This window comes from Rhinopithecus bieti, unplaced genomic scaffold, assembly GCF_001698545.2.
Source record: "Rhinopithecus bieti isolate Rb0 unplaced genomic scaffold, ASM169854v2 scaffold_2432, whole genome shotgun sequence".
NCBI lineage: Eukaryota > Metazoa > Chordata > Mammalia > Primates > Cercopithecidae > Rhinopithecus > Rhinopithecus bieti.
Window position 1 is genome coordinate 2,252,086 of NW_016804136.1, and position 12,586 is coordinate 2,264,671.

A 12,586-nucleotide genomic window follows, 5' to 3' on the forward strand; every position below is an offset into this window, starting at 1 on the left:
TTTTTTTTTTTTTTTTTTTTGAGACAGTCTCACTCTGTCGCTCAGGCTGGAGTGCAGTGGCATGATCTTGGCTCACTGCAACCTCTGCCTCCTGGGTTAAAGCAATTCTGCCTCAGCCTTCTGAGTAGCTGGAACTACAGGTGTGCACAACCACACCCTGCTAATTTTTGTATTTTTAGTAGAGCTGGGGTTTCACCATGTTGGCCAGGCTGGTCTCGAACTCCTGACCTCAGGTGAGCCTTCCTCCTTGGTCTCCCAAAATGTTGGAATTACAGGTGTGAGCCACCACGTCTGGCCTATAATTCTTTTTCAGCCTGTTTGCAAGCCTCAGCACACAGTGACAATTAGCTTTCCTGACAGTATCCTTAACATTTCACATCATTTTTCATACCTGCAAATATAATGAAGTGGGCCCATTAATCTGTTTGTTTAAAGCAACAAGGATTTGTATTGGAAACCTCTGATTAAACAAATAATACATGCTAATGGTAGAAATTTGGAAAAATATAGAAAACGTCAAAGAACAACAATAATAACCACTGTTGACCTTTTAAAGCTAATTTCTTAAAATGTTTACTTAATTATAAACATTTTGACTTTTTATACCTATTAATATTTATATGTTTAAAGGTACATATATGTCTGTATCTTATTTTTAAAACATTTAAAGTTATTGATTTTATCATTCACATGGCAAGTTGGATTTAGGTCAGAAAATGTTGAATATTAATACTTAAAATACTATATATTATTTATTAAAGATTTATGGAGATAGCATTTATGATATGATTTATGGCTAAATCATTCCTTTGGTCAAGATGTTTCACTTTTGACTTAGGGCATTTTTGAAGTCTCACAAGTTTCTATTTCTTGATAAATTTACAGACTACTACTCTGAAAATGAAGTATCTTTATTGGTTTTAAAGCCTACAAAAAACTTATTATAACTGTAATCACAGTTGCATTTATAGGTACTGGTATTCAGAAGGTAATTTGTCACCATGGAGAATTTGCTTCTTTGTAATTTTTATTTTTTTGCTGTCTCCAGCATACTTCAAGATTATTAAACATTCATAATTTTAACCGAAAATATAGGTACATGGCAAACATGGAATCAATATTTTTGAATGCATCATTGTTGAATGAAATGTTATAAAGAAGGTGAAATGAGGTAGGTCAGTGGATTTCATCAATTGAGTTTTTATTGTTCCTTCAAATAGGCATTTCAGGAGATGGTCCACAGTTAAGAGAGTAAGTAGGGATAAAGGCACGATTGTAGGCCATTCTTTTTATCTGATTTGAAGTCACATACTTCTAATCATACAACTCCATTCGAGAATGCTAGCTAATGTTTTCAAAGTTCAAATTAAGATCTGGGTGACAGACCTCTATCCTGGAAAAATCATTTTATGTTATTACTATGCACAAGTAACATCATCCAAATTTTAAAATGGGATTGATGCTCCTAGCAGCAGAAATGATTTTACGTTCTCAACAGCTATATGAATTTTAGAGAAATGACCAGAAGGCTAAGATGGCAGTGTTATATTCATTTTTAAAGATAGGCAAGAAGACGCCAAGTAAAGAGAAGGTAGCTTAGAAAGAGCTCAGCATCAATCAATAAATCTTGTAGAAATAATGCTTAATTTAATTTTTTATTCAATTTTAGTCACACTAAAACTTTGTGGGGCTACATTGTCCAAAATCTTTTGATTTATTCATATTTATGATATAAAATTCAAAATCTGATCATTATAAAATCCTCAATTAGTAACATGGGAAAAATTGTATTCTATGATAGAAATCCAAGAATTTGAGAGCCATTTGGCCACATTGCCTCCTCCATTCCTCTTTTTCTCTACATTGCATCCTGGGATCTTGGCACAAAACCAAGGTAATTTCCAGAAATTGGCAGTGCCCGGCCAAATGCGCAGCTGCTGCTGTCTCCAACTCTTGCCGACTAATTTTGCACAAACCACTTCCTCCTCTTGGGGCCAAGAAACTCAGAAGGCAGGGAAAGTGTTCCTCAAGGGCAGATATGGGAGCACTTCCTGCGCCCTTTGTAGATCGGGACCTGTTGTAAGGGCGGCAGTAGCATCACCTCACCTACAGACCTTCCCAGAGTACTTTCTTTTTCTTTTTTCTTTTCTTTTCTTTTTTGTTTTGTTTTTTGTTTGTTTGTTTGTTTGTTTTTCTTTTGTTTTTGAAACGGAGTCTCCCTCTATTGCCCAGGCTGAAGTGCAGGGGCAGCATCTCGCGTCACTGCAATCTCCGCCTCCTGGGTTCAAGCCATTCTCCTGCCTCAGCCTCCCGAGTAGCTGGAATTACAGGCGCCTGCCACCACGCCCAGCTAATTTTTTGTATGTTTAGTAGAGATGGGGTTTCGCCATGTTGGGCAGGCTGGTTTCAGACTCCTGACCCCAGGTGATCCGCCTGCCTCAGCCTCCCAAAGTGCTGGGATTACAGGCATGAGCCACCGCGCCTGGCCCCCATAGTACTTTCTTCTGGTAAGGGTGCCATTCCAAGCTTGCCCTTTACCCCTCCGATATTCCTTATCTTTTTCCCTTTGACTCTCAACATTCAAAAATCTTGCCCCACTTCCTTTCTGTCTCCTTCTAATATATACTAGCTTTGATTTCTTATGAATGGAAAGGACCAAACAATCAGCTCCTATGAGGGTACCTGAGCCAGATTTGCACAGGGAGAGAGGAACTGAGAGGGCAGAAGACAGCCAGAGATAGTGGAACCGCCTGTGTTTCCACCTGACAGTCTCTTCACTGTGCAGTGGCAGCGTGTGGGTGTGCGTACTAACACAGGTAAAACTTAGGTATTTTTAGCTTCCTACATTCTTCTTAAATGTAGAGTCAACTCTGATCATTTGAATATAGCCATGGTGATGATTTTTCTTTCCCTTTGTTCTTGTAACCTCTCTATTTTTCTGCCTTTGTTGGGTCACGTTGGACTGGATATTCTTGGTGAGCATGAGGGAAGCCTATTTGACTACACAGCTTTATACACACCTTGAGGTTTACCTCACCTCTGCCCATTCTGAGAGCAGTCAGTGGGTAGCCTCCTGCTGGCCTGTGGATAGGCGCAGGGTCACCCCGCTAGGTGGGCGCTAGTGTTTCCTTGGGAATAGTTTTAGTGCATCTAGAATAGCACTGTGAATAGCTATTGTTTTTGTCATCAGTGGCCATGATACCATGGCTATTTGTTTCTCTTCGAATAAACAAACAACCATGCTAGTGGAAGGAGCTGGGCTGAGGAAGGAGGACTCATCTCAGCTCTGCCACTGGGCAGTTGTTATATTAAGCAAGTCCGCAATCTCTTTGAAATTTGATTCTCATATGTGAAATAAGCGGGTTGAACCATATTCCTTGATTGTCCTGTTTTTCCCTGATCTCTTAAATATCAAACTGCATTTGATGACTGTGATTAGACCCATTCCCACGCCAATGGGAACAGGTCCACTTCACACTCATCCTTAACCTGTTAGAGATAGGAAAAAAATTACAAAACAAACATGCGTTTTCTAACTTTTGTGTATGAGCTCATCCTAACATGATGTCATTAGGCAGAAGTTCAGGATAAAAAATTGACAAAGTAGAAATTGACCAGGAATTAATACAAAGTCGGATAGTTTGATTCAAAAAAAATAAATCACACAAGTACGTGTTTGGCTGAAATTCACATATATATTTGGGTATGCAATTCATGTGAACCAGTAGCATATAGCACTTGTGCTGTATAGCAGGGGTTCCCAACCTCCAGGCCACGGTCTGGTACCAGTCTGCGGCCTGTTAGGAACTGGGTGGAACAGCAGGAGGTGAGCAGCGGGTGGGTGAGCCAGCAGAGCTTCCTCTGTGTTTATAGTCACTCCCTGTCACTCATATTACTGCCTGAGCTCCACCTCCTGTCAGATCCGTGGGGGCATTAGATTCTCATAGCAGTGCGAACCCTGCTGTGAAACGTGCATGTGAGGGATCTAGGGATCTAGGTTGTGTTCCCCTTATGAGCATCTAATGACTAATGATCTATCACTGTCCCCCATCAACCCCAGATGGGAGTATCTAGTTGCAGGAAAACAAGCTCAGGGCTCCCACTGATTCTACATTATGGTTAGTTGTAGAATTATTTCATTATATATTACAGTGTAATTATAATAGAAGTAAAGTGCACAATACATGTAATGCACTTGAACCATCTCGAAACCATCCCCCGTCCCTGGTCCGTGGAAGCAGTGTCTTCCACAAAACTGGTCCCTGGTGCCAAAAAGGTTGGGGACTGCTGCTCTATAGGATAACCAAGAGTCCTGCAGCCAAGGCAGACCAGAAGTAACTGCTGAGTCAGCGGCCAGGTCAGATAGTATGAAATCAGCAGTCTTAAAAGAGATCAGGCAGGGCAAGGTGAGAGAGGCCAAAGGCAGGAGACAGCTCAAGGTTGTGGCAGGTGATCAGCCAGAAAGTATAATGAGGAGATCAGTAATGTCGAAGCTCAGAGATGAGCACAAAAAGAACAGGGGAGGGGAGGCTGGAGTGGGTGGAATGGGGTCTGTAATAAAGGGCTCCAGTTTTTCTTCTTTCTTCCCCCTGCCCCAACCTTATATTCCCAGGCAGCTTCTCAAGGCTTAGATTTCTCCATACCCTATAATTTAAGTGCCTCTTAACCTAACCCTGTCCAGTTAAAGTGATCTCTCTGGTTTGTTAGGAGGGAAGAATCACCTGCACTGTATCATAAGCTTTCAGAGCCCATGTGTGGAGGCAGGAGTTACCCTTGCTGCACACTGCTCCCCCACATTAGCCACTACTGTTTCTGGGCCAGCAACCCCCTCACGCACCCTCTGGTCATTCCTGCTTCCCTGCCCCTGCCAGTGCTCTTATTCGACCCCGATTTCCTTCCCTCCGTCACACACCTTACCTTCACATCCTACCTCTTTTACCATTGTTCCCGTCTCTCTTGGCTCTGTAGAACAGAATATGGCTCACTTGTCATGGGGGATGACGTGTAATTATTACTTCCATAAGTAGTCTGTGAGCTTCAACAGGATAGGAACCATGTCTTCAGAGACTGCCTGGTACAGGAGAGAGTGTCATGATTAGGAAAAATAACCTGGTATTTCATCCTGGCTCTGTGACCTTTAGCATCTACCTCTTCCTAGGCCTTCATTTCCTCCCGTGAAAAATAGGGATAATCATTCTGTGTTTTGGATTCCTTACTTAGGGATCAAATACTTAGATCAAATGATCACAGATAACATCATTTTTTAACCTGGAAAGCACTCTATGAAAGTGAGGAGTTATAAGAGGTTCCATCATGTTGTAAAAAAGGCAAAGGATTTGGGGAATCTAAACTTTGAGCTAGATTTTAATTCCTTTTCTATTACTTATTGAATATATTACCTTAGAGAAATTTCTTCTCTTGTGAAATAGAAATGACATTATTACGAGGATTATGGTGCTGGAGCTGGCTTATGCACCAACTTGTAAGAGCCAATTGTCAAATATTTAGAAACTTTGCAAGCAAGTTGTTAAACTTTTATTAGCTTGAAATCTGCTATGGTGGGAATATTTACACTAGGAAAATGAGCAAACACTACAAACCAGATTGCTGTTGTTTTGGAAAGAGCTGATTTACCAGTACTGCTGATTATGTAAACAGGCTTCTATAAATTGTAAAGCACTTTCTCTTATTCATTATTAAAAACACTAATGGTAACAGTAATGTTCTGTATCCACAGAATCTAGCCTAGTGCGTGGCACAATTCTCAGTATATATTCTTTTTTCTTTTTTAAGACAGGGTCTTGCTCTGTTGCCCAGCCTGGAATACAGTGGCACAAACACAGCTCACTGCAGCCTTGATTTCCTGGGCTCAAGCGATTCTCCCACCTCAGCCTTCCACCCAAATAGCTGATACTACAGGCGCATGCCACCATGGCTGGCTAATTTTTGTAATTTTTGTATTTTTTATAATGTTTGTATTTTTTGTATTTTTTTGCCATGTTGTGCAGACTGAGTATATATTCAATAAATACACTTTAAATTTACCTTTTGATTTGGAAACTTCTGCCCCTCTGATAAATGAGCCCCATCTTTATCTTTCTTCCAATCTCTCTCTACAAAGTGTCTTTTTAAAATCAGATAGCATCAATAAAAGCCTAGCTCCCTAGCTTAGTGCATGATGCATAGTAGGCCTTAAATTCTGTATGTCCATAGTTGAGCTAATCGTCTTCTTTCCAAACCTTTCTTTCTGGCATTTCATATCTCAGTTATTGACATTGTCTGTCTGTTCATTATTCCAAATAAGTGATTTGAGAAGTCTTCCTCTCCCCCTTTCCTTTACCCACTTCCATGTCTAGTCAATTACTAGATCTTACCAATTCTACCTCTTAAATCTTTCCTGTCCTCTTCACTGCCATTGCTAACTGACTTGTTCAGGTCCAGATCATTTCTTTTTGAACTATAACTTCTAACTGGACCTTCAATCTTTCCCTTTGAATCCAACCTCTACTTCTATAGATGTGATTTTAATTTATCTGACCAAATTACTCCCTTGCTTAAAATTCCTTAATGGCTCTCTGTTGTCATGAGGATAAAACCCCAAAGATGTAGCTTGTCATACAGGTCTACCATAATCTAGCCTTTGCCTACTTTTTCTAAGAGCTATCTCCTGCTGTTTCCCAATACTACCTGGAATGCCTAGTCTTTCTTTCCTAGTGACCATTAATTCGCCCCTCAAGACTCAATTTAAACAAAACTTCTTATAACGTCTCTAGACACATTTTATATTTATTTTTCTGAGCTCCCATTGCACCTTATACATATCTTTGTCCCATATCTAACCATGTGGCTGTCATCTATTGGTCTTTCCTTCTAGATTGTAAGTTCCCAAAGGGTAGGAACCTATGGTCCATTTACTAATGCCTAACACATTGCATGCCATGTAATAAGAGCTCAGTGAATGAATAAGAATTCAGAGGATAGGATATTTTCTCCTCCTTCTTCTTCCTCCTGTTCTTCCTCCTCTTCCTCTCCTCCTCCTCCTTCCTCTTCTTCTCTTCCTGTTCTTCTTTTTCTTCTTCTTCTTCCTCTTCTTCTTCTTCTCCTTCTCCTCCTCCTCCTCCTCGTCCATCTCCTCCTCCGCCTCCTCCTCCACCTACCCCTCCTCCTCCTTCCAGAGTCTCGCTCTGTCACCCAGGCCGGAGTGTAGTAGTGCAATCTTGGCCACTTGCTGGGTTCCAGCAATTCTCCTGCCTCAGCCTCCTGAGTAGTTGGGACTACAGGCATGCACCACCATGCCCAGCTAATTTTTTGTATTTTTGGTAGAGATGGCATTTCACCATGCTGGCCAGGCTGGTCTCAAACTCCTGACCTCATGATCTGCCCACCTCGGCCTCCCAAAGTGTTGGGATTACAGGCGTGAGCCACCACACCAGCCGAGGATAGGATATTTTCATTGGTTCACTAATAGAAGCTATTCATGGGATATGGTAATGAATAAAAGGCTTAAAATTTAGGTCTCAGTTATGAAGATAAGAAAATAATAAAATTGAGAGGGTCTATTTTTATCCATAATCCCCAATATAAGTTACTATGGCTCCCCATCACCTTCAGTATAAAATCTCAAACTCAGCCTGGCATGCAAAGCTCCTTATAATCTAGCCCCTACCTATCTGTCCATTCATGTCTTTCTGCATGCGCTTATATATAGCCTACATTCCAGCCACTTTGGGTTTCTCATCTGTTCCATAGTCTTTCAAGCTTCTATGGCCTCCTTCATGGTTTCCCCCACACTTGTAATACCCTCCCCCTCTTCTTTCACTCACACGTTTCTGACTTGCTTAATGAATGCCTACACTTTCTTCAAATGGATCAAAAGTTACTACCTTTCAGCACCTTTCCCTGAAACTATTCCTCCCTCTTCTGTGCTCTCAGAGCACTTACTTAATTCATTATAAACACTGTTCTGTCAACCTTTGTTAGTCTTTCTTTTACCCCGTCTGCAAAATGAGGTCATCTTCATACCCTGACCTCTAGCACATTCTAGATGCTTGGTACAGAGTGAAGGAAGGAATGACTATTACAAAGGGATTTAAAAAGAAAGTACATTTCTGATAAGAACATACTTTGGGCTGGGCACAGTGGCCCATGCCTGTAATCCCAGCAGTTTGTGAGGCAAAGGTGGGTGGATCACCTGAGGTCAGGAGTTTGAGACCCGCCTGACCAACATGGAGAAACCCTGTCTCTACTAAAAATACAAAAAGTAGCCGGTGTGATGATGCATGCCTGTAATCCCAGTTACTTGGGAGGCTGAGGCAGGAGAATCACTTCAACCTGGGAGGCGGAGGTTGCAGTGAGCTGAGATCACGCCATTGCACTCCAGCCTGGGCAATAAGAATGAAACTCCGTCTCAAAAAAATAATAATAATAAATAAATAATAATAATAGATATTGATACAGAATGCTTAGAATACCTTGAAAATCACAACAATATAAACCTCTCCCAGATCTAACCACCTAAAATTAACTATTGTTAATTCCTTGGAATTTTTCCTTCAAGTCTTTTTTCTCGTATGTATATCCTTTTAAATAAATTTTTAAGTTAATGTTATATATATTGTTCTAACCTGTTTTTTATATTAATGTGCCGTGGATATTTTGTCATGTTCATAAATACTCTCTCACAGCATAAATTTTCATTGCTGCACTCATCTCCGTCACATGGACGGACCCACAGGTTAACCAGTCTCCATGTTTCAGTGTTCTTAATGCAAACAGAAGTGTCGTGGTGTGCATACTAAAGAAAAGATGATCTCATATCTCCCTCCTGTTTTTCTCAGGTTTTGGAGCCCTCTCTTAAGTCAGAACTCTGTCCCAACAATCCTCTGAGTGTCATCTCAGGACCTTGGTTATACTCATGGCACAATGGCCAACTTTCAGGAGCATCTGAGCTGCTCCTCTTCTCCACACTTACCCTTCAGTGAAAGCAAAACCTTCAATGGACTACAAGATGAGCTCGCAGCTATGGGGAACCACCCTTCTCCCAAGCTCCTCGAGGACCAGCAGGAAAAGGGGATGGTACGAACAGAGCTAATCGAGAGTGTGAACAGCCCCATCACCACAACAGTTTTGACAAGCGTAAGTGAGGATTCCAGGGACCAGTTTGAGAACAGCGTTCTTCAGCTAAGGGAACACGATGAATCAGAGATGGCGGTGTCTCAGGGGAACAGCAACACGGTGGACGGAGAGAGCACGAGCGGAACTGAAGACATCAAGATTCAGTTCAGCAGGTCAGGCAGTGGCAGTGGTGGGTTTCTTGAAGGACTATTTGGATGCTTAAGGCCTGTATGGAATATCATTGGGAAGGCATATTCCACTGATTACAAATTGCAGCAGCAAGGTAAGCTAGAGTATGGACTTGGAAGATATTTCTTGTGTAAACACGCCATCACCACCACCATCACCACCATTAGCTGGATAACCTGTGAGCTTTGGGCAAATTAAAGAACGAGTGGCAGATGAATACCTCATTTCAGTTTCCAGTAGACCAGCTGAAGGGAAGAGATTCACATTTGGTGGGTCTTTTTTGGTTGTAGCCCATCTTTTTGTGGTCATCCAGTCTAGTGGTGTACAAAGTACAGTACATATAAAACAATCCATGGGATTATAAGAAGAAGATACTAGAGCTCTTGTTTATCTCATCATTTAAAATTTCTATTTTCATAAATTTTCAGATATATTTCATATTTTAATATAGTTGTGCAGATATATAATATGTAAAGAAATCATGCAGTGGCTACATATTTAAATTTTTTTGCCAGGTGCAGTGGTTCGCACCTGTAATCTCAGCACTTTGGGAGGCTGAGGCAGGAGGATCACTTGAGCCCAGGAGTTTGAGGCTACAGTGAGCTATGATTGTGCCACTGCACTTCAGCCTGGGTGACAGAATGAGACTGTTTTTCTAAAATAATTAATTAATTGATAAATAAAAATAAATTTTAAAAGTTTACTGATAACTTATACAATCAAAAAAATCTGATGGCTGCTGGACTGATTTAAAACCAGACAGAAGCCACATGGTAATGCCCCTGAAGACTGTAGGACTTAGACTATAGTAAAACTTAGATTATAGTAAAAAGGAGTTATTTTCTTACGATAAAGGCATAGAAAGCTTACATTTTGAGGAAATGACAAAATATCTAACCAATCTTGAGAAGCGCTATTATTTCTAGATCCCACAATCGCCCAAAAAAAGGAAGTTTTGTTGGGCGTGGTGGCTCACACTTGTAATCACAGCACTTTGGGAATCTGAGGGGGGCAGATCACTTGAGGTCAGGAGTTCAAGACCAGCCTGGCCAACATGGTGAAACCCCATCTCTATTAAAAATACAAAAATTAGCCGGGCATGGTGGCATGCACCTGCAGTCCAAGTTACTTGGGAGGCTGAGGCACAAGAATTGCTTAAACCCAGCAGAGGTTGCAGTGAGCCGAGATCGTGCCTCTGCATTCCAGCCTGGGTGATAGAGTGAGACTCTGCCTCAAAAAAAAAAAAAAAAAAAAAAAAAAAATAAAATTTTAACTCCCATCATTGTGTAACAATATATTCATATATTCTGATTCAAATATTAATATTGTACTTTTGAAGCCCTGGTTTTCTTTATAACCTCATTTTTTAAAAGTTTTATGTTACGTTCAGGGGTACACGCGCAGGTTCGTTATACAGGTAAACTCGTGTCATGGGGATTTACTGTACGGGTTATTTCATCACTCAGTACCCAATAGTTATTTTATCTGAGCCTCTTTCTCCCCCGACCCTCCACCCTCACGTAGGCCCCAGTGTCTGTCATTCCCCTCTTTGTGTCTATGTTTTCTCATCATTTTGCTCCTGCTTGTAAGTGAGAGCATGTGATATTTGGTTTTCTGTTCCTGTGTTCGTTTGCTAAGGACAATGGCCTCTGGCTCCATCCATGTTCTTGCAAAGGACATGATCTTATATAACCTCATTAATATTCTCCAAAGTAACTTTTTTTTTCTGCTAACAAAAGTAATATGTATGGAGTTTGGAAAATACAGGTAAGTTCCAAAATAATTTTAAAATAATCTATGATCCTCCATCTCCTGAGAATAACCATTAATGTTTCCATTTTATATATTATGTTAGTCTATTTGTGTATGCGTGTGTATACTTTTAAAAAATGGAGTCATACTATATTAATCCTTGTTTACACTGCTATAAAGAACTACCTGAGACTGGGTAATTTATGAAGAAAAGAGGTTTAATGGACCCACAGTTCTGCAGGCTTAACAGGAAGCATGGCTAGGAAACCTCAGGAAACTTACGATCATGGCAGAAGGCGAAGCGGAAGCAAGAAAGTCTTACCATGGCAGAGCAGGAGAGAGAGAAGGGGGAAGTGCCACACATTTTCAGACAACCAGATCTCGTGAGAACTCACTCACTATCACGAGAGCAGCAAGGGGGAAATCCACCCCATGATCCAGTCACCTCCCACCAGGCCCCTCCCCTGACACGTGGAAATTACAATTCGAGATGAGATTTGAGAGGGGACACAGAACCAAACCATATCACATACTGTTTTGTAATGTTTTCTCACTTCATATTGTGAACATTTTCCATGTCTTAAGTATAATTCTTCAGCATCATTTTTAATAGCTACATAATATTAAATGATGTGAATGTGCCAATATTTTTAAGTAATCCCCTGTTGCTCAACATTAATTTGTTTGCATGTTTAGTTATTATAAGCCATACCGCAATGACCATTTGTCTACTACTTTACTTTTGCGTATATCTTTGATTAGTCCTTAGGATAAATTCCTAGGAGAGGAATACTTGAGTTCAAAAGATGTGTTGTTTTAAGACTTTTGATACATATCTTTGTGGCCTTATGTAAATGATTAAATTTTTATGAGTTCTCTCATCAAGAAATTCTGGAAAGGGAAAATATGGACCAAAAATGAGATTCTATTTATTTTATAACTGAATTTTAGACTCTGGGACCCTCCCCTAAAAGTCTGTTCATCTCTTTTAGTCAAGACTGTTGATGGTTTTTCCACAACAGCCAGTGGCCTTCAGTTACCATTAACCACTTTTCTCATGCGTTTTATTTCCCATTTCTGCAATACATTCTCTTAAACCAAATACCAACTCCACCCTCTATACCTGTTTTCCATAAGTATATTGGGATTTACTGGTATGCCTGTAACTTCTAAGTCCTTTTCAGGATTTGTCAACCATATGATCTGTTCTTGTTCCATGCAGAAATTCTTCATCAGTCCCTGGTTTTGTGTATGTGTATCTCTCTCTTTCATACATACTCCAGTACGCTACACATTCTGCTTTCATTTTCCTTCCACCCCCTGGCCCACATGATTTTAAGGTTTTAAAGGAAATTAGTTGCTTCTTGCTAACAGCATTATTATGTTTTAAATTAGACATAAATATAAGCAGGAAAATAAAATAAAGAAGAAAATAAAAATCACCTGTCTTTCCAGAATTCAGAGGTAACAATTTCTAATTTTTTTTTTTTTTTTTTTTTTTTTTTTTTTTTTTTTTTTTTTTTTTTTTTTT

At 40.2% G+C, this 12,586-nt stretch overlaps 1 protein-coding gene across 3 annotated transcripts in view; it reads left to right on the forward strand.

The window, feature by feature from the left end:
* The window catches only part of MAP3K13 (mitogen-activated protein kinase kinase kinase 13), a 152,942-nt gene that overhangs the window by 84,160 nt on the left and 56,196 nt on the right, over positions 1-12,586 (forward strand). For 2 of the 3 annotated variants that reach the window (XM_017866365.1, XM_017866359.1), the window contains exon 2: positions 8,838-9,397. In XM_017866365.1, coding sequence (XP_017721854.1) covers positions 8,923-9,397 — 475 coding nt within the window. In that variant the 5' untranslated portion in view covers positions 8,838-8,922. The remainder of the gene's footprint in view (positions 1-8,837; positions 9,398-12,586) is intronic. The other variant, XM_017866370.1, reaches the window with a different exon arrangement.